Source organism: Pezoporus occidentalis, unplaced genomic scaffold, assembly GCF_034315485.1.
Source record: "Pezoporus occidentalis ecotype Australia unplaced genomic scaffold, CSIRO_AGI_Poc_V1 ctg35, whole genome shotgun sequence".
Taxonomy (NCBI): Eukaryota; Metazoa; Chordata; class Aves; order Psittaciformes; family Psittacidae; genus Pezoporus; species Pezoporus occidentalis.
The window spans coordinates 9,201,502-9,222,603 of NW_026915483.1; the positions used below are offsets into that span (position 1 = coordinate 9,201,502).

The 21,102-nt window shown below is 47.3% G+C and overlaps 1 protein-coding gene across 6 annotated transcripts in view; it reads left to right on the forward strand.

Annotated features, from left to right (window-relative positions):
• Positions 1-2,804, forward strand: part of LMCD1 (LIM and cysteine rich domains 1) — a 36,225-nt gene extending 33,421 nt beyond the window's left edge. For all 6 annotated transcript variants that reach the window (XM_062630404.1, XM_062630399.1, XM_062630402.1 and 3 more), the window contains 2 exons: positions 1,464-1,679; positions 2,119-2,804. In XM_062630404.1, the coding sequence (XP_062486388.1) occupies positions 1,464-1,679; positions 2,119-2,277 (375 nt within the window). In that variant the 3' untranslated portion in view covers positions 2,278-2,804. The remainder of the gene's footprint in view (positions 1-1,463; positions 1,680-2,118) is intronic.
• Positions 2,805-21,102: the final 18,298 nt, after the last annotated feature.

Sequence of the window (21,102 nt, forward strand, 5' to 3'; positions counted from 1 at the left end):
ATTTACCTTCTGGTGAGAAATGTTGGTTTTGTGTCTCTTCTACCCACCTTTCAGAAGCTTGTTGGCTTAAATCAGTATTTGTGAGCAAATCCATTGTCTGAATGCAAGGAAACTCCCAACCCCATGCTGCCTGGAGCATGCTGGAAGGGGGCCAAGGCCATGCAAACAGTCTGGTTGGGCACAGCAGCTGAAACCACAACACATGCGACACGCAAGCTGCTTCACACTGCATCTCCGTTTCATAAAAGCCTTCAACAGACTGCTAGTAGAAGTCTGGCCTTGCAGCCAAGGGCTCTGCTGGAAGAGGCTCCAGCCGCTACTTAAGAGTGTTTTGTTTAGGGAGTGACAAAGCACAGGCTCCAAGTTGTTATCCTGACCTGGACTATCCAGACTTAAATGGGAATTTAAATAACAGCTCATCAGTTGTCAGCCTCTGAGAGGAGAGCTTTAAAGCTTGCTCTAAGCTAATCACAGGATCACTCTGCAGGCACAGATAAAGAGTAAGCCCGGTTGGCCTTGTGTGTAATGTGCATAAATGTTAATTAATCTTCAGATTAGCCAAGTCTAATAATTGGGCTGTTATAAACTGAAAGCACTGTGCTGAAAGTGACATCTGTCTTATGCATAGATATATATATATATTAAAATGTAGTGAGAAAAGAACCAAGTCTCTAATCTCTATGCAAAATAACATCTTTGCTGTGCTGCAGTTCAGCAGTAGAGGATGTTCTAACTCTGGGAGCCTTGGCATTTTGGTGATTTTGGTTTTAGCTTGGGAGGAGGGTCCCAAAGGCCAGGCACTTAACTGATGGTGGGCAGTGCTATTCCTACCTGCCTGGATCTGGCTGTGGACAGAAGTAAACAGTATTCCAGGGGAAGACTAGCCAATATGTATTTATAATGACTTTTAATTATTTTACATCTTGATACTCCGTCCATGCATAGCACTGGTCCAAATGTTTGCACAGGATGTGAAGTGTGGTAGGCTGAGACATCTTGGTTCTGTTGGCTGTGAATGCCCTGTGATGCTGTGTGTTGTTTTGAGTCCTACTGCACAATTGAGATGTTTTCTCAGCACTTTTCTTGAGCTGCAACCATTGCTTTCTCTTCAGTTTAGCATTCCCTTGTTCTTCCACCTCGCTGCACTGTTTCTATAGCCTCATTTCAGGCTGGTGATACAGCTGTGAAGTCGAGCTTTGGTACCCTCAAGATTCCCTTCACAGAACAAGAGCTCAAATGAAAGCAACCAAAGTTGCACAGCTTAGCAGGCCTGGAATTAAACATTTTATTTCCACTGTCCTCCTTGGTGCTATGGGATGTTGAGCAGGGAAACCACAGGTCCTCCAGGCTATGTAGAAGCCGGAAGCATTGAGGATGCGCTTAGAGAGCATGGTGTTGTGCTTTGCTAACTGTGCTCTTAACCAGCTACGTGGTCCATGCTCACTCCACTGTCTCTGTTGCAGCACTGTGAGACCTGCAAGCAGGCATTGCCCGAGGACTGCCCGGTGGTGTATGCCGACAGGGCGGGCTACTCCCGGCAGTGGCACCCAGCATGCTTCGTGTGCTGCCAGTGCTCCGAGCCCCTTGTCGACCTCATCTACTTCTGGAAGAGCGGGGCCGCCTGGTGCGGGCGCCACTACTGCGAGAGCCTCCGGCCGCGCTGCGCTGGCTGCGATGAGGTATGGACCGGCTGCTCCCTGACCCTGTTGGGCTCTTGGTGTGGGTTAATTGAGGGCTGCTTAACCTGCCTGCCTGCTCGTGCCTCCTGGGAGAGGCATCCTTCTGGTGCTGGTTACCGGGCTGCTGTGGAGCTGGAGATGTCTAAAGAAAATGGGGCAAAACGGAGTAATATTAATGATAGTCTCAGCTGGCGATGCTGTATCTATCTCAGAGCAACAATCAAGCTCTAGCTGTATTTAAAACCTGATGGTTTTATACTGCTTAATTGCAGCCCATGACTCATTGCTTAGGACGTCCTATCTCTCTTAATTACTCCTTCCAAAGCCTGGCTCCATGGCTGACTATTTGGTGGGATGCATGGGGTGGGCTCTCCCTGTTCCTGCCATGCTCCAGCTTGGTGAGACAGTGGAAATAAGCAATTGTCTGTCTGCCCTGTAGATCATCTTCTCGGAAGACTACCAGCAGGCAGAAGGCATGGCCTGGCACAAGAAGCACTTTGCCTGCCTGGAGTGCGAGACGCTGCTGAGTGGCAAACCCTTCACTCTGGACAACACCAGCCTCCTGTGCACGACCTGCAGCAAAAGCAAACACCTCTGAGCAGGGAGCAGCCTGGGCCAAAGCGGGGTCCCCGAGGTCCCAGAACTGGGGTTATTTGACAAGTACATGAGAAGGGAAAGGTTAAAATGCAATTAAGAGCCTGGCTATTCACTTCCAAGCAACTAAGTGCCCCCTTGCATCCAATACAGCTTGCAGGAGATTATTTCCCTTGGGGAAGAAGCAAGAGAAACTCATGTGCCTGTGGATGGGAGGTACATAGTGTATCTGACTAGGAGGGACTGGAAGGAGGTTCTGTGTTGTGCTGTTCTTTTTATAAAGTCTTTCCAAGCTTCTTATGACTATGATCTTGCAATAGGCTTTTGGAAATAACACATCTCAAGAGTCACTTTTGGCATACTAAACCTATGGCTGTGGTCAAAACTAAGGGTTATTCATATTTTTGGAAATCCATACTGGAAGCTTAGACTAACAGGCTGCTGACAGCTGTACTAAAGCCATGGGTTTGAAGAATCTGATTAACCCGGGTGATTACTTTCTGAAAGCAAATGATATAAAATTGCAGCAACATGTAGCTGTGGCTTTCCCCTCCTTAGTGTACAGTAATGCATAAATAACAAGTTGGCACACAGGGAGACTGGTTTAACCCTGGAGAGATGGGAAGGGTGCAGCTCTGCCCCAGGACACTGACAGCTCATTGCTTGTGAGCTTTAGTCCTGAAATGGGAATGCAAAACCAGGCTCCCCAGCCCCTTGCCTCCCTCCAACCGCTGTTACTGCAGGCAAGTGTGTTTCCACAGAGCAGCACTGTGTTCTACTGCAGTGCTGGACATTGTTAAGTATTTAAAGTGTGAGCCTTTATTTTGGCTGGGTTTGACCAGGAATGTTATAGAAAGCAGCTTTTCAGCCTAAGCTGTCTGAAACGTTGCAGTGCCAGGATTTTCCTGTAATGTCAATGACCCCCTCCAAACACCAGGGAACTGTTCCTCTTGGAGCTGGCACCACTCTTGACCTGGACTCTGCCCTGCTCCTTGTCCTGCAGCTCTCCCATCCCTAGGGAAGGTCCCTGTGACCTCCTGGGTCTGATAGGGGTGACACTATCCCAGGATCTGGCACTGAGTCTCTGCCATTAGTATTTGTTCCCTACATCAAGCAATGTTTCTGGTAGTCACTGAAAATCTCAGCTAGTCCAGGCTGGCAAATGTCTGTGCTCAGTCTTTTTTCCTATATTAAACATACATTATTTGCCAGAGAACTGGAATATTTTTTGCAGAGGTGAATGTGCAAGGAGCTCACAGTCACTGGGTTTTCTTTCTGCTACAGAAGATGCTGGTTTCTCTTTAAAGCATGCTCCATGCTGTGGATGTTTGCTTGCTTATGATAAAATAACTTGCAAATGAGAGTTGGGGGGAACTGTACATGCTGCAGGGTTGAGATGCGTTTGAGCTGTGGGCCAGGTTGTGCCCCTCTGCCATGTGTTTTGGGGGTATAAAGACATATCTGCATGTAGGGCACAGTGCTGGTTAAGCCTTGCTCAGCTCTATGCTGCTGCATGGTTGATATTCCTGGAAATGCTGGGGTATTTGAAGGGGGTAAATGAAATGGAATAGAAACATCCTGAGGTGGCAGCCACAGCAGTAGCTGTGGGGTAATGGATGTGTTTTGCAGTGTGTCACGATGCCTATGCTCTTGGGGTCCTTTGTCCATCTCGGGTTAGTGGATGGCTGTGCTGAGTGCCAGGGTTTGATGCTTCAAGTCAAGAGAGGATGTATAGACCTCGAGCAATGCTAGGAATAATAAAGCTCCCTTGGATCAACCTTGGGTACGGGCTCTTTGGTTGTAAGTAAAGTGGGAATGAAAAATAAAGCCCAGTGCTTATTAGCTTTATTGCCTCTTCTTCATTTTTTTCTTTCCAAAGGAAATGGTTTTACATCTTTATACATTTTTTTTTTAAAGACACTTTCTAAACCCTGTGATGTTAAAGCAGCCAAAAGTGCATACTCTCAGTGTAAGCAGTGATAGGAATAGTGTGACTCACCAATGAAAGGCCAGGCATTAACATCCAAACAGCATTCACTGATGGAAAGTCGGTGTCCATTTACAACACAGCTGGTTACCTCTTAAGGTGATCACCTACAAGATAGGTGCGTGGCCACTGCATAGGTGTCTGCAAGGAAATTAAATGGAAAAAATAAAATCAACAAAACATCAAGTTTGTCAATGTGAGACACTATTACCTAAACTGCTGCCATCACAGCATGCTGCCCTCTTCTCCCTGAGTGGTGTGTGTTTGTTTTGCCTCGGCTGGCTGCATAGTCCTTTCAGGGTTTGGGATAGAATGAGCCCCTTCCACTGCAGACAGGATTACAATAGAGGCTCAAAGGGAGGAGGTGGAGAAGAGGTGGCTCTTGTTTTCTGTGCTGAAGAAGAATGTGCATGGTGGGAGCTTGGGTAAAGGTCAGAGCAGAGGCATGGGGAGAGAATGGGAGTTTGCGGGGGGAGCACTGGCACCCCAGTGCAGCAGCAAGGCAGGAGTCATCGGTCTGGGGTTGTGAGGGCAGGGCTGGGTCATTCCACCACCCTCTCTGCAGTGGGATGGTCTCTGAATGACAGAGGTCAAGCCTGCCTTACATACAAGTATGGATCTCAATCATATTATCTTGGTTAGGTTTATCTTGCTGCGCTGTGACCACAGTCTGCACACAGTAGCATCAAGTTCTTGCACAGTCTATCTCCATGAACACAATCCTTGATCACTAATACCTTTATTTGGCTACTTGGAGAGAAGATGCCTGTATGGGCATCAAAACCCAAAGCTTTGGATTTTGATTTTGTGATCTATAAATTGTAAATCTTGTCTGAAGTCCCTGTTTCAGTATACACATGCTTGCTTCAGGCTTTTTGGACTGCTGGCATCCACTCAAACCTTTCAGGTATTTCTGCAGCTTGTAAAACATTGCTAGAAAAATTGCTGCAATTACACAGCTTAACAAAATCCTGGACCTCTCAAGTGTTAGGAGCAAAAGCTTGAAATTAATGCATCTAATAGCTCAAGATGTATGTGATTCTTCAGTTTTGCTATTAAAATTGAAACTCAGTGTAACCATGAGAAGATATTTGTGCCAAGTGAAGACATTACACTGTGTTTTGCTATGGGTTGTTAGCTATAGCAAAGGAAGCTGCTGCAGCTGCCTTCTGTAGGTCATGAGCTCTGGTTTTCGAGATGGTTACATTTACAGAGCCATCAGTGAGCATATTGGGGTCTGTCCTGAAAATTAATAAAACCAGAGCAGTTTCCCAGGGTTACTATGTATAATAGGATAGACTAAGGGCAAAGCCTGTGTTGTGTGACTGTCTGAAACGCATCTTGTGCTACAGCTGTGTCCAGACATGGATGCTGCTCCCTTCAAATGCTGCTGCATGGCACAAAGGATGGCACAGAGCACTGGTGTTTGCAGGCCAGAGCAGTCCATAAAAGCTGAACTGTTGAGCTGAGCATCTCACATGGGGGGTTTTAATATCCATTGAATACTTCTATGAAAGCATAAGGATAAATTGTCCAATGGTCAATTTAGCATCATGTATTTTGGCAACTAATACCAGTATTTTAACCTGTGAATCTGCAAAGGACAAACATATTTACTTTGCCTTTCGATGGCCAAAGATGGTGAGTGCAAAGACTTTGTGCCTCCTACACAAACATTTAGCTCCAATTTAAACTCAAATGTTCTGTATAACTGTTCTCCTAAATAAGACTGACAATACATGAACATGTTCCTGAAACTTCAATTAAACTGGTCCTGGATATGAAAGTCTCCCAAGTCTTGCTTTGCTTCCTTCCCAGTCTCAGGGCAGCAGCTCAGGAGCTGCAGTGGGGCGACAGAGGAAGGTCTGAGGTGCTGCTGCTTATCACAGTCCAGAGCACGCTGTCATCCCTATGGCTGAGACACTGTTGGTAAAAAAGGCTGTGACAGAGCCAAAGAAGGAGACTGTAACAGCAGCACAGGGGCGCACGGAGGGATGCAGTTAACATGAAGTCACAGCCTGGGGAGCCCTGCCTGCAGAGGCGTGCATTTACCGTCAAGGAGCTGCCTGCAGGTTTCCTGGGGAAGCTTCCTGATTGACTTTGCAAAACATGTGGATGCTTGTTCCTGTTCAGATAAAGTTAACTCATTGCCCAGTGCTGTTACTTATTTGAGGCTAATGATTTAACCCAGTTAGTGAGTGCTATTACCTCCAGTATTTCCTTGCAATGGTCTGAGAGGGGAATCACTTTGAAAGCAAACTCTTTAGTGCAGGAGAAATGAGTATTGAAGTGTAGCAGCTCTGGCAGGGAGCAGTGGCTGTGCCAGAGCCCTGGCCCAGAGCTCACAGTCTGGCACATGCTGGCAGCCAGGGGATGAGCCTCAGGACCCACCTGGGGTACAAGAAGCTGTGCTGAGCACAGGGGATCCTTCTCTTGCTCCCTGCAACTGCAGACCCAACCAGGAACACAGGGTGAGTGGGAGGGAGGGTAGAACCCACCAGCAGAGAGAAAATAACCTCTGACTGGGTGGAAATCACATTTCAGCTGAAGTTTTGCAAGCTGAAGCTTTTCAAAGCTGAACTGATCTGAATCTGCAAATATTTGCAGTGCTGTCTCACTTGCGGTCCTTTTTTTCTGAGAAATATTTGAGGAAGAAGGGACTGTCTGTTTGTGATTTGGGAAGATTTCAGCACTGTAAAGGCAGAGGCTGTTTAAGTACAGCATCTCCTTCAGGTCACCTTTGTTCTCACAGGTTTCCCGTCTGCCTTCCCTGCTGGACCATGCATTCCCTAACACCAGAGGGGGAACTGGACCCCATTCAGGGGGCTCCCTGGGCGCTGTCCTGGAGCCTTCACTGCTCAGGCAGGGATAAAGACAAGAAGTGAGCAGTCAATGGAGTGATACCTTTATCCACCTCAGCAAGGGCCCAAAGGAAGGGAGCCCTTTGCTTAAGTGAATGCTGGATCCTGGTTTGTATTTGCAATATCTGGACTAAGACAATAAAACTTGAAATAAAATTTCTCAGCTTAGATAGGTAAGAAAAAATTAGCTATTCCTGAGACAGGAGGACAGCATCTTACCTTCAAGGCTAGATGTCACTCAACCCAGCAGTACTGAGGAGCTGGTTAGCATATTACAGCAAGGCTTCCTCCCACCACTGCTTTATATAGGCTTCCCCAAGCAGGGTCAAAAGGAGGGCATTTAAGAAGTTCCCCTCGAGGGTTTATGGAAAACACCTGGGTGCTGTGATTTACTTCTGAGCCCTAAACTGGTGAAAGGGGAGCTCTGTTGTCAGGAGTGGATGGTGACTGGGTGAGAGCTGGGTGCTGCGGGGCACAGGTAGTGTGCGGGCCTGGGGCCAACTCTGCACACCCCAGGCTTCTAGGGCTGTGCAGAAAAGGTAGAAAACCCTTAAAAGAGGGGAAGAAATATGTTTTTCTAATCTCTTCCTGCAGGGCACAGCTTTGGATGTGAGAGCAGTTCTGTGCTGCACGACTCTTCCGCTCCACTTGGAAGAGGCTGCTGTGCTCTGGCCCAGCAGTTGGAAGTTTAGATTGGGCTGTGTTTCAGATCATTCCAGGCAAGAAAAGCTAAGCAGTGTTCCCTTCACAATCTACTTCAAGAAAGAAACTTGTTTGCTTGGATATTTCTGCAATGAACAGACTTGGTGGTGACTTGTTGGAACCAATGAGATTGTTATTTACCTTGAGAGTAACACCTATAGAAAAGTTGTTGATCTTGAGTATAATTCAATAAGAATTTGATACTTGAATGGAGGACAATTGACTTAAACAGAAACTTTTAAACACTTTTATTAATTCATTCTATTCTTAAAAGAATGTAATTTCAGATACCTGTTGATAAACTCAAAATTCAGTGGCTTCAGGTGAGAAAAACATAAACCACAGGCAGAGTGAGGTGGCTATATAAACACTACAATAAAACTTGCTTAAAAGCCTCTGAGAGAAGAGCTAAGAGGTGAAAAAACAAGTCCTCATGAAGTGCTGGTGTGTTTCAGTGGAAACGCTCTTCCACAGGCTTGCAACAGCTGCTGCTTTAGGAGCAAGCTAAATAAAGTTCATATGGCTAAGTGTTATTGTAGAAAAAGTGAGGTTAATTATGCCTACATAAATCTCATTTGAGCTTTTATTTACATTTTAACTACACTTCTTCAGCCAAATCACCAAATGTAAACGTCTCCACAATGAGGTTTTTATGTGGTGTTGCCCTATTTCAAGAGTTGACGCAGGCAAGGGTCTCCAGCAGCCCCATGGCACAGTGTTCATCAGATGGTGCTAATCCCATCCTGCCTTGCACATCTGCTGGAATACCTGATCTATGACTTTGCGTATCCGTGTACTGTGTTGTATTGCTAATAAAGGAAAACTGAAAGGAACAAGGCTGCAAAGTGCCTTCTGAACAAATCATGCCTAATAGTGTTCAGATAACCACTTGTACTTGTTTAAGCAACTTCCATGTGTCGGCTCAAAGCGTCTTGCAGACAGGGAACCCCACTGAGCAAGGAAGTGCAGCGCACCCAGCTGTGGTTGCTGATGTGAGGCTGAGCTGTGGCCTTGCTAACATGTTTCATTGCTCCACTTGCTTGACAAGGATAATTCTCCCACTGCTTTTCTACAGCCTTTGCTAGAAATTGTCCCACTGAATCACCTGGGTACCCTCTGCCCATTCCTCGCTGCTAGGTTCAAAACGAGTAGCCTGTGTTGGTGAGAGCTTTGGGAAGGTGGCCGTGGGGTGGCAAGGGGCAAAACATCCACGTGGCGAGTCCAGGTCTGCACGTCCCAAACGCAACAAGCATGCTCGGTCCCCTGGGGTTCCAACTGCCCATTCTTTAGCTCCATCTACCATCCAGAGGGGGAAAAGGGATTTTCCATGAGCAGTTTCTGTCCTGATGCACCTTAGCTGGCAAGATACAACAGGTCTGGGGTAAGAAAGCATGTGAATCACCCAGCATACTGCCCACTTCCAGGCTGCACTAAGCCACATACATTAGTTGAGATGTCCATGGTGGCAAGGGCTACAGCACCTCACCACTGGCATGAGAAGGAGCTGTGCACAGCTGTATTATTGTTGAGCCAGATGTTTCATTATGAGCTTAGCAAATTCCTTCGGAGTCCTGTGACGGTGCTGAAGCATGGAAACTGTCAAAGAGAGACATTTTCTCTGCACCTGAACTTTAAAAGCCAAATGAGACACAGGCCAACTTAAAGACCAGCGAATAAAGGTCCCTTTTATAAAAGAGACCTATTAATACTTGGCCAAGACCTTCCCTTGAGACTGCCTAAATAAATTTCCTTAGATTGACAAGGCTTGAAAAACAACCCTTTTAGTGAAATGGGACTCAAAAGCCATTCAACTGGAAGGCACCAGCCTTCTGGTTTTACAGCTCTGAATTTACTCAGAAAATAAAGGTAATCTTTCACATCCAAGGAAAACTTGTTGCAGCAATTCTTCCTTTCTGTAAACTTTACAGGGACTAAACAATCACATAATCTGGGAATCTCCAAATTAATAACAAGTTGCCTTTAATTAACTACTCTTGATATATTGACTGTGTCCAATGTTGGGATGGACCTTCCTGTGGCTGGAAAAGAGTGGAGTCATGCCAAACAGCTTCAGTAGTGCTTCTGTGCTAGGGAAGAGGAGGAGTGCTGGCCTGCCTAGAATGGAGAACAAACAACAAAAAGGAGTGGTGGTTCAAGGGGATCCCTCTGCAAACACCATCAGCCAGTTTATAAATAGTGTGTGTACAGTGGTTTCCTCGTGTCTGCACTAGAGCTCTGCTTTAATGAAGTTCCTTTGTGTTCCTGGGCTTCTTGATGACTAATGCGTACTTATCTGAGTTTATGGCCGAGTCTGTCATGCTCATCCCTCTACAGGTACACCACTGTGGCTCCCATGCTAATAAAAGAAGTCTTAAACCATGTGATGAGAAACTCAAGGAAAAACAAGAAGGGGCAGGTTAGGATGGAAAAATGATAATCGCTCCAGCAAGCATTGCATTCCTATCAACCAGGCTTGCGAGCCCAGTGATGACAAACAGGGTTTGTTCAGTCTTAGCCAGGCACATGCCACATGGCTGCCCCACACCCAGGGACATCACCTCCACAGCATCCCATGGGCACGGAGCCTTCCCTCCCCTGCACAGGGGGTGAGGTGATTTCCCATAGTGGAGACCCAGCCGTCAGGTCCAGGCTGCTCTCCAGTGTATTAGTGCATGGGAAGGGCTGTGCATGGCCCCATCCCGGCTGTGTGACCCCTGGCAGCACTGAGATGCTCTTCCTCCCCGTGTCTCCCAGCGATGGGCAGCATCCCAGCAGTCAGTAGGCACAGGGACTCCATTTTTGGGTTGTGTTTTCCTCACGGAGCTGGGCTGTGGTCAGGAACGTTCTAAGAGCCAGTTTGTCTCTAACCATGCAAGGTGTCTGCGTGGCCTTAAATGGGCAAGATGCTGGAGTTACATCTTACTTTTCTTGGCGGGGAGGAAGCCAAACCAAGCCCTCAACATGCTTCCTGCTGCCCTTGCACACGTGCTTATGCCACAAACCAAAATGAAGCGTTTTGTTCCTCAGCCTTTAATTCACCAGTGCTTCCTCCCAGCACAGAGGCCAGCAAACAGATGGCTGTTGTACAAGCTGGGCCACGGGACAGACAGAGCCATGCTGCTCTCGGGCTGCTTTTTCCATGGGTGTTTCCATGCCCCGTGGTGCCAAACCGCACCTCCCGGGTGAGTGCCAGCAGCGAGCACGGGTGAGGGTGGAGGCAGCTCGGGAATGGGGACAGGACCTGCAGCCTTGCAGCGGGTGGCTATGGGCAGTGTAAGCACTTCCTGACTCCATCCTGACTGCTGCCAGCACCTACCAAGGAGACCAGGAGTATCAGGGAGGGGGGATGTGCAAACCAGTGACAGCCTTGAGTCATCCCCGTTGCAGTCGGAGTATGTTCATAGTGAGCTACAAGAGACTGTTCTGTTTCTACATACCTGCTTATACTTTAGATCTTCCAGAGAATATATACCTTCCCACATTCCCACTTTACACACCATGAGTAAATCCAGATCTGCACTACTTGGTGGCTTCAGTTTTCATCCTTTGAAGCAAAATGACGTTGCAGTTTGAAGTTTTGCTTTGGAAAGGAATTACTTGCTTTCTGTAGCACCATCCTACATAGTGCTGGCATCTATCACATGGCACATAGCACTCACCGGTCACCGGACCCAAAGAAGAATCTGCAAATAATGGAGAACGGGAGACTTGCCCCAAAATGAAGAGACAGGCAGGAGAGCCTGGGTGTGCTGGAATACAAGGGCCTGGTGAGAAAAATAAACCTTCTTGGGCAGTCTACCTAATCCAAACCAGCTCCAAGTTTTGCACCAGAGTTTATTTGCCTGCCTCTGACAGTGTAAAGGCAAAAGCATGCCCATCCCCCTGAGTGCCTCCGGGGTCAGTCAGCAGCTCTTTGCATCTGATTTTTAAATGACAGAGTTTAATCATGACTAGATGATAAACTCAAAACAAACATGACGCAAGCAGGACCTTCAAGGCTGGTCAGCAAGCAGAGCTGTTGTGTTCACCTCTGGCTCTCTCAGGAGGAAAGGTCAGAGCATTCATCCCATGGGAACACTGCCTGTCAGTGTCCAGCAGTCCCTCAGCCCAGGTTCGTGCTTCCCTCTGCCCCTGTGGAGCTGCCAGTGCTCTTGGGCTATGAGAAAATCCCCCTCTTCCCCACCCAGGCTCAGATCCAGGCAAACAAGGGAGCTCAGACTGATTTCACACTGCCATTATGAGGGCTAATACACCATGACTGCCACTCTGAGCTTTTTCCCTAGTGTACTAATGGGGGAAATGAAAGACTATATTACAAAGGTTAACAGTTGGTGGCTCTCCTTATCCCCTGTGCAAACGAACGCTGCGGAGGACCCGTAATACCCCATGAATATTCAGAGCACAGCTCCCACCCACCTCAGGCTCCTTCTCTGTTTTTGAGAGAGGCAAAAACGGTATTTGCAGAGCTGCTTTCCTAATATTTTGGTTGATCAGCTTAATTGTTTTTCTCCACAGCATTTAATCGTGTCTGTTCCTGAGCTATTACTCAGGCATTACTTCCACAGATATTAATGTGTATTTTGTTTAAATACCAAGTGCCAATGTCAAGCCCTAAGCCCTGTGCTGTTGGGGGACTGGGAGGAAATCCAGGCAGTGTCTCGCAGGTTGGCAAGGGCTGGGGCACAGCCAGGGCATTAATCTAAACTAAGAAACACCGGCTGTATTTTAACACTGTCCAAATATTAACACTGCCCAAAGGATGTGGAAGTGTTACCATGACATATCAGCATCCAGAACGCCACCTTCCGTCACCAGATGTTAGATCTCTAAGGCACCTCTTTAAAAGCTGGCCATGGCCATAAACTATACAAGTGAGAAGACTTGAAGCAAGCAAGGAAGAAAAGCCCAGATGCCTTTACAAGATGATGTCTCTGAGAGTTTTCAGTGTGGCTCATCTAAAACCACTGCCTCATGGGTGTCCTCCAGCTCCAAGAGCTGATGAGCTTGTGCCTGGGGCTGTGGCAGAGCTCTTCCCTGGGTGCTAGCTGACCAAACCACTGCCCTGGATTGCTGCCATGTGCACAGCTCTGGGGTGAGGCTTTGTTTCAATACATCATGTTGGGTTAAAAGAAAGGGACATCAAGACCTCTCCATCACTCTTTGCTATCCTGCTGCTTCAGCGCAAGTTGGCCTGGGGAAAAGCCAACACTTGATAAAACTTGTCAAGTCCCAAAAGCACCACAATAAAGAGGGAATAACCCACACTACGGGAAATAAACCCCTGAGGAGAGGCCACCTCAAGGAGTTCCTGGTGGTTCTGGAAGCTGCCTTAGCTCCAGCTGTTCTGCCCGGCACCCACATTGCCCTCCTTAACATGCCAGAGATGTGCTCATTGAGGCACACCAGCCAAAAGAAGAGCCCTGTGATTTTTTTTTAGTACAAACAGACTGAAAAAGTTACAAATGCCCTATCCTTCAAGACATTTTTTTTTTTCCCAAAAAGGACAAAAGTCAGACAAATCAACCCCCAGTGTTTACAGTTGAAAGTAACCAGCAAAGAAACTGCATCTTCTGCTTTGTTTAGGATATACAAGAATTTACATGACTGTCGGGCATGATATTTAAACCATAAAAGTTCAACATATGGCGCATGCTTTCCACTAACCACAATAAATGCCACGTGGACCCACACATCAGCCAGGGACATGCAAACGGCACCAGCTCTCACCACACCACTCTCTCCTGTTCTCCAGTGTGCGGGGGCTGGCTGGGATGGAGTTAGTGCTCAGCTGTCTGCAGCCTTCCCATACAGACACTGCCCTTTGTTGCTGGTTGGAGTCTGAAATGCCCAGCCCATAATACCATGACACAGATATTGACTTGGGTAGGAAGTAAAGCTGCTCTCCAAGAGGAGCACCTTTTGGTACCTATGAAAATAAGGCCAGTGTCACTTTTTCCCATAGGAAGGAGCAGGGTGCAGCTGACGGCATCCTTGGCCCCGTTTTGTTTTGTTTTGTTTTACCTTTACCAGAAATCCTGCCCTTTTCTCTTTCACACCCTGTGGGCAGTTTCAATGCAATTGATCTATCCAAGGCTGCAGCCTGCTCTTAGATCTTCAAGAGGAAACCTTTCTTTCCTTTTATATTATTCTTGTTTTCTTGGTCTGGCTTTAAACACTTCAGCAGGGCATGGCGTTTGGATTTCTGGTTGTCATGTCCCAGTCCATAGTCCCTCATGTGACTTCCATCTATGCTTCAGAAGAGCATGAAAGTACCCTGTGATTAAACTCATCGGGTCACATTCCCCCATGGAAACTCGCTGCAGCCAGTTGAGTAGCAGCAGGGAAAACCTGGCCCACTCTGCCTGGAGAGAAGAATTTTGGCATCAGGTTTTGAAGGCTGAATAACAGCCTGGAGAAAGAGTCAGGGCTGCTGCAAGCACAAGTGCTGGCGAGATGGAGACTGTAGACAGCACTCTTCATGGCGAAGATCAGAGGATTAAGGGAAAAATATCTATTTACAGCACCAGAAAAATTGCCCCAGGATCTCCAGGATCTTTCACTAAAGCAAGCCAGGATTATTCAAGGGTTTTCCTACAAATGCCTGGGAAAAAGGCTGTCTGTCTGTTTTTTCTTTTAGATCAGGGCACATTTTAAAACATCAGTAGCTCCTGCAAAACTCTAATGCTAAGTTTTGATCAATTTTGATGGTCATACAACCAATGTTGTATGAAGATAAATGTGTCTTCCCTGACATAGTTTTTCTTTATGGTTCTTAGTTCCCAAAAATCTGACTTAGAAAGGCTGCCATGAAAGTGAGAATCTATTTACCTTCTTCCAAGAAGAAGTAAGCTTTTCATCAGAGTTAACTTCTTGGATCACCTTTTGTTCTTGATTTCACTTAGTTTGCAGAAAAACCCCAGGCAGAGGTGAATCAGGATCCGGCAAATCAGTTCTAACATGGAAATGAATGGGTTCATGGATTTCAAACATGGGGTGCCTGTCTGCCCCAGGAACGCGAGCTCAGACCAGGGCTGGGGATGGGTCCTGAGCATGTCTGTTGTGTGCTGTATCCCCAGGTCCACAGACCCACCACCACCACTGCAGGGGACAGAGCTCTCATGTGGCACAAGGGCTGGTCTCTAAAACTGCATCTGGCCGACAGGCTGACACGGAATACCTTGGGCTGGTTTTGACTGCAGTCAGATTTTTAGCCCATGCCATCTGTTTCCAACTGAGAAACAATGGGTTGGCAAAGCACCAGCTGCTGATGGCAGGGATCAAGGGATAAATCCGAAAACCCAAACCAGATGCATTTGGTTGTAACAGGAAGCCATTGCATCGCTTTGGGCCTCTGACAAAATACATCTTCAAAGGGCTGTCTATGGCCTCAGGCAACCAGCCTCTTGGTATTAAACACTAACCACAGTCCCTACAGAGCCTGCAGCTTGCTCACGGAGCCCGTTCCCAGCCGTCAGAAAGCGGAACATGCAGCATCTGTGCAGGAACACCAGCCCCGTAGAGCACAGGACTTGGTCTGCTGCCTGTTTTGGCTGCTGCTAGCAAAGATTCACACCAGACAGCTGCAAATAGCCTTTCTGGGGGCTTCTGCCCGAATCCCAGAAACCTCCAGCACTACTGGCACTTTTGGTGTCCTCACTGCCCCAGGCTCTGCAGGCGGGCTTTCTAACAACAGCGGTGCCAGGTCACCTGTGGACCCCATAGAGGAGTAAGACAGCAGGGACTGGTCTGCTTTCACACTGATCTCCCTGTTGCAGGTGATGCTGGAAGATCTAATCAGTGTCCTCTCATCTCCTCCTGTCCTTCACTGGAAGTTTAGGGTTGCGCTTGATGTTCGCACATCAACGCTTTTTCCTGCAAGGCAGTGCAACAATGCTTCTGCTTTCTTTTGTGCTGCTGAAACACTGATATTAATTTAAGCCTTGCCCTTGCCTCATAGCTCACATCTGTATTTGCATGCAAAGATAATTCTAAGTATACACACAGAGGCCAGCCATTCCCTCATGGATGATAGGCAGCTAGTATTGGCATGGTAAGAACTAGGAGGAAGAGATGTGCATTGAGTGGTTATCACAAAAAGCCCAGAAAGAATGGTGGGGACAGTGGTGGGAAAGGACATCATGCAGGGGGCTGTGTTTGGCTACAGTGGAGCTTTTGGAGGCTGTGGTGCCCCACTCATTGCTGCTGAGTTCATGGGTACCATCAGTGGGGTCCAGGTTGCACCACATTTCCTCAGACGTCACTTTTTTTTGCAACTTATACTCCAAGTCTGGTTCAAGCAGAAGGGTGTGCTGTTGCTGTCTTACGCTCTCCATAAGTAACAGCCCTGCGACTGCACCACCATTAACAGCAGTTCCAGGGCTTCGGGTAACTTCCAGCTGGATTTCAGCTTTCTCAATTTTTTGCCGCGGTTTTCGATGTCTGCATAGAGAATGTGATGATGATTATGTTTGTAATAGTGATGATGATTATATTTGTTTATGGTTTGCTGCATAAACCAGAATATTCAGCCTGCTGAGGCCTGCTCCAGAGCCAGGTTCTTCATTCTGCACTATCTCTGCGAGAGTGCTGTTACACCATGTCCCTCTGAGGATGCCCATGATCCCAGTGTTTCCTTTGTTCTATTTGTTTTAATGCAGAGAGGAGCTCTTTTCCTCCAAGTGGCTTAGAATAAAATAGAAATCTTTATTATTATTTCATACATCTCATCAATCTTTCCCAGGTAACAGCCAGCACAAAAGCCACGTCTGAAAGCTGCAGTGAAAACATCATTGAAATTATCCAGCTCTGGGGTAGGAGCTGAGGTGAGAGCAGAGGGCCAATGAAACAGCTACAGCAATGCTCTTGGCACCCACTGTAGGGTGAGTGCTGCTCTCTACGCTCAGGACATCTGGGTGCTATTATTTTCCTATGAATTCAAAACAAACAGAAGCAAAGAAACTGGAGCCATGGTTGCTGGATCAAAGGCGTGGTGGTCTGAGCAGTTCAAACACTTGTGTGCACCCCAAGAGCTGCCTCAGCCTGGCAGAAGCAGCACATAGGGTGCCCCAGCCCTGCAGCATCCCCCCTCCCAGGAGCCACAGGCTGCATCCCATCAGCACTGCCACAGCGCTGCTCAGCTGGGAAAGAGCCAGTGGAGGACTGGAAAGGGAGAGGAGCAGAAAACCCCTGTGAAAATACAACACTGACAGTAATCTACGTATCCTGGCACTGCTTTTAACTGCAGCTGGATGCAAAATTCCAGTTAGTTTTGAAGTATCAGATATAAAGTGAAATGTGTGAGCCCAAATCACAGCTCTCTGTGAAAGATCCCAATTCCGGGAAAACACGTTTCAAACGTTTAAGAGAAAAAACTCAATTGAAACACTTCAATGAACTGAAGCTATCATATTTGCTCAAATTTGTCTTGGAACCTACCTAGATTTTCCTCCTTAATCCCAAAATGAATTTCAATTTATTTCATATGTTCTTAGTGCCTGAACCAATTAATGTATTTTCTTGTCCTTAAAAACATACTCTTTTATGATAGCGAGCCTTGTAGCTAATTCATAGTCATTTTGAACCCAAGAACTATACAAAATAAAGAGAAACACTTGCTTGGCTGGGAAAGCGAGGAGCTGCACAGAGGAGCACAAAACCTCTTTTGAGCTGCTGCCCAATTACTAATTACTTTTCTATTGCAAGGGCAGCCCTGAAGGAGCAAAAATAACAGAGAGCAAAAGATAAAATCTCTTCTCTGCTAGTCTGTGCTTTGACAGTGATAAGACTGTACAAGCTCCCAACTGCAGCTGAGGCACATAAACATGTCACCTATCGGGGGGAGCGGAGTAACGTAGGCAAAGAAAGAGAAAAAAACAAAGGCCGATAATGCTGCATTTCAGTGGGTTACAGAATGTGTCTAATTGGTGTTTTCCTTATACCATATAAATGGTCTTGCTGATCCTTTCCTCTGATTTTGCTGGCAAGGTGAAGAAAGCCTTATGATCTTGGGGTCTCTGCAGAGAATGCTTCTGCCCTCCCAGCCAGAAAGACCTGCCAGCATCAGATCACCAGCAGTCCCCAGGAACTGCAAACCTACCACTCAGATTGTGCTACAAGGTCTTGAACTGCACAGCCATGGGGCTCTGTGTATTTGTTTCCTAAGCAGAGCCCCATGTTCAGTACCCTGCTCAGGGAAACCATATTATAAGCAGTTTGCAGTAGCGGATATGACACTGGTGCTACTCTGCCCTGCACGTGCCTGCTTACAGCATGGGTAGACACTGAGTATTTGACCCCTGAATTAGCTTTAAGGGCTTTTTTCCTTCCCGTGTTTGTCATAAAGCAGTGTGAGCATGGCTAGCTGATGTCTTCATCATCTGAGCTGTTCCATGTTAAAAATAGATGCAACAAGTCAAAAGAGCTCCAACATCCATGGAGTTACCAAAGGGATTACCACAATTCTTGCTGCTGTTTCATGAATATTGCCTCAAATACGAAGGCTTTTTAATGCTTTTCCACTCTCTAGGTTCTTGTTATAACAGAGCAGCTTACGCTGGAAAATGTGCTTTATAGTCTTTGTTGTGTCCCTGGGGAGTCCTGTTTCTGTTCTGTTGACAGGGACGTGGAGGGACATCCGGAAGAGCATCCCCCAACTGGGACCTCCATCAGCTCCTGCATCCCCACCTGAAAGCTGACCTCAAGGTTATCCTGCTCCCTTTCCTCCTGGGATGCCTTACTGAGCCGTTTCAACACCCACAAGGTACATGGCACTAAATACAGGGTTTCCCAAGGCAGCAGTGAGCATCCATAAGCGACTGTCACTGAATGACCATGGTCCTGGCCGCCCAGTCCCAGCCAGTGGCAATGGATATCCCACACTAAACAGGCCTCAGCCATTTTATTGCCAGAAATATTGGCAGCACGAGCTGGCAAAACCCCTTCTTGTAATAAAATGACTCAGATTAATTCTTAAATGTAGCAAAATAAATTGGTTTATCTCTTAGGAGTCATTAATATGCGAGTTTTGTTTTGTTTGGGTTTATGCAATCAGGAAATATCCCTAACCCAGAAATATCCCACTTCATCTCAGGTTTTCCAAAATTAATCTTCTTTTTATTTCTAATTAGCTCTTGGCACAGGACATTTTTATAGCAGTGTTTCAGCCAATGGGAGATTTATAGAGCTGGGTTGTGAATTTCTGACATGGCAATAAGAAAGTTCTGGATTACGGAAATAAAGCTGGTTGTCCCAGGGAAATAAAGCCAGCTTAAACCATGGCATTCTCCCATGCCATACCCTGTGTGCTGGGCACACAGCCACCCTGGCATGTTGTTGGGTCTGCCAGGGCATAGGGCTTGGAGCACTGGCATGGAGGGCAGCCCGAGTGTCTGCAAACGTGTGATGGAAGTACTTTGGGAAGCAGATCCTTAACCTGTCCCAGCAGGAGAATTCCTCTTTCCCTGGGGTAAATAACAGACAGTGAAGACACTGGTCTTGTCATCTCACATTCATCAGGACTGGTGCTCTTCTTCCAGCCAGAGCTGCCAGGCAAGAACCAGCTGCTGAGCAATCACGGGCTCTGATGCTTTGTGAGATGGGCAGAGAAAGAAAACTCCAGTGTGTGATCTTTGTGTGGGTTATTCAGTGAATAGCAGAGTTTGGGGGGAGCATGGCTTAGAACGAGACCTTCACGTAAGCTGTGAAGCTGGTTTATTGTTATTCTAAGGGCAAAAGATGTCTGGCTTGTAGCGGAGGAAATAGCATGTCTAATTTACTGCAGAGCTGCCACCAATTTACCTGGTTTTATCACCAGTAAAAATCACTGCCAGATCAGCCAGAGCTGCAGAGAGGGCAGAGAGAGGAAAACTACTGACATGGAAAAAACCCAGCTCGCTGCAGCCAGCAAAGTGGGAGCTGCCTCACCATCACCAGGCACTGCTGCGGACAGCTGGGTACTTAGGTGGCACCCACGTCTCCCTGTGTGCTCTGTAACACACCGTGTACGATGGAGATACGTGTAAGAGAGGACTCAGCAGGTGGTTGGAGGTAGGTTTTTCACTGGGCAAGATGTGGCACAGCAAAGCCCCAGTGCATCCCAGTTTCTGTGCTGCAAAGGAAGGTTTAAAGCTCCCTTCAAACACAGATCCCAGCACTGCCCAGCCTATATTTCAGGCTCATGGCCCCACTGTCCCCAGGTCCCTGCCAGGAAGGGACACTGGCCCTGTGGCCCCCACAACCCCCCCGGCCCCATGGCTCCTTGCTCTGCAGCACAGGGATTCACAGGGTGATAGCGGTTTGAATTGACTGCTTGGTGGGTGATGTCACCGGAATCGCAGAGAGGAAAAGGCCAAATAAGGCAGCAATTCAGTGAAAATATGCCCTAAAATGGGAGTTTGACTGGTGATTAGCAAGCGCAAAACACAGATATGAAATGGCCATGTTGAGAGCTCGGGAGCCCTGCGCAGCCTCAGACACTGGAAGTAAACCCACCAGGACCTGGAAAGATGAGAGGAAAAAGCAGCCTGATTCAGAGCAGTTTTCTCCACAAAGGCAGGCTGTGTCAGGAGGTCAATCTGTGAAGAACCTCAGTGCTAAGACAGATGGACAGATCAATGCTGTGAGAATTTCTTTTTTCCCTGGGCAGATACTGGTTTTGGAACAGTTTCTTCAGTATGCCTTTGTTTTCTCAATGTAAAGAGATGAACCTGCCCTAGCAGATGGAGGAAACATTATTTTATGGGTGCTAGAAGCAAAAACACATGATGAGGCTAAACTGAGTTGAGGAAGGGGGGAAGCTCCTTCCCCCCCTGTCCCACGCTGCTGCCTGCAGCTCCTGGGATTGAAGCAGGCACTGGTGGCCCTACGGGTGGCTTTGGTGCATCCCTCTGGTCTGGAGGAGGTGTTTGAGCTATCCCAGTGAGCTCAGGACCCTGGAGGAGGACAGAGCTGTGGAAGGGGACTGCAGGGAGTGAGTCAGCACAGGGAGCCCAACCAAACCCACCAGGAATCCATTCTCCTCCTGTCTTTGGTGATGCTGCACTTCCCTGACACCAAGAACAGGAGATCACGAGCTGAAAGCACAGCCCCTGTGAACAATTTATCATGTTTATTGCATGAAATTGCACTTGGGGGCTGTTTTGTCAAAGGACTGAACTTGTTTTATAAACCCTTAAAGACCCAGGGGCTATGGAGGGGGGCAGTGGGAAAATTTAGACTCACCTGGCAGAGTTTGCTCTTTTAGTCACAGACAGGGCATCCACTAACAAGTTAATCAGACACA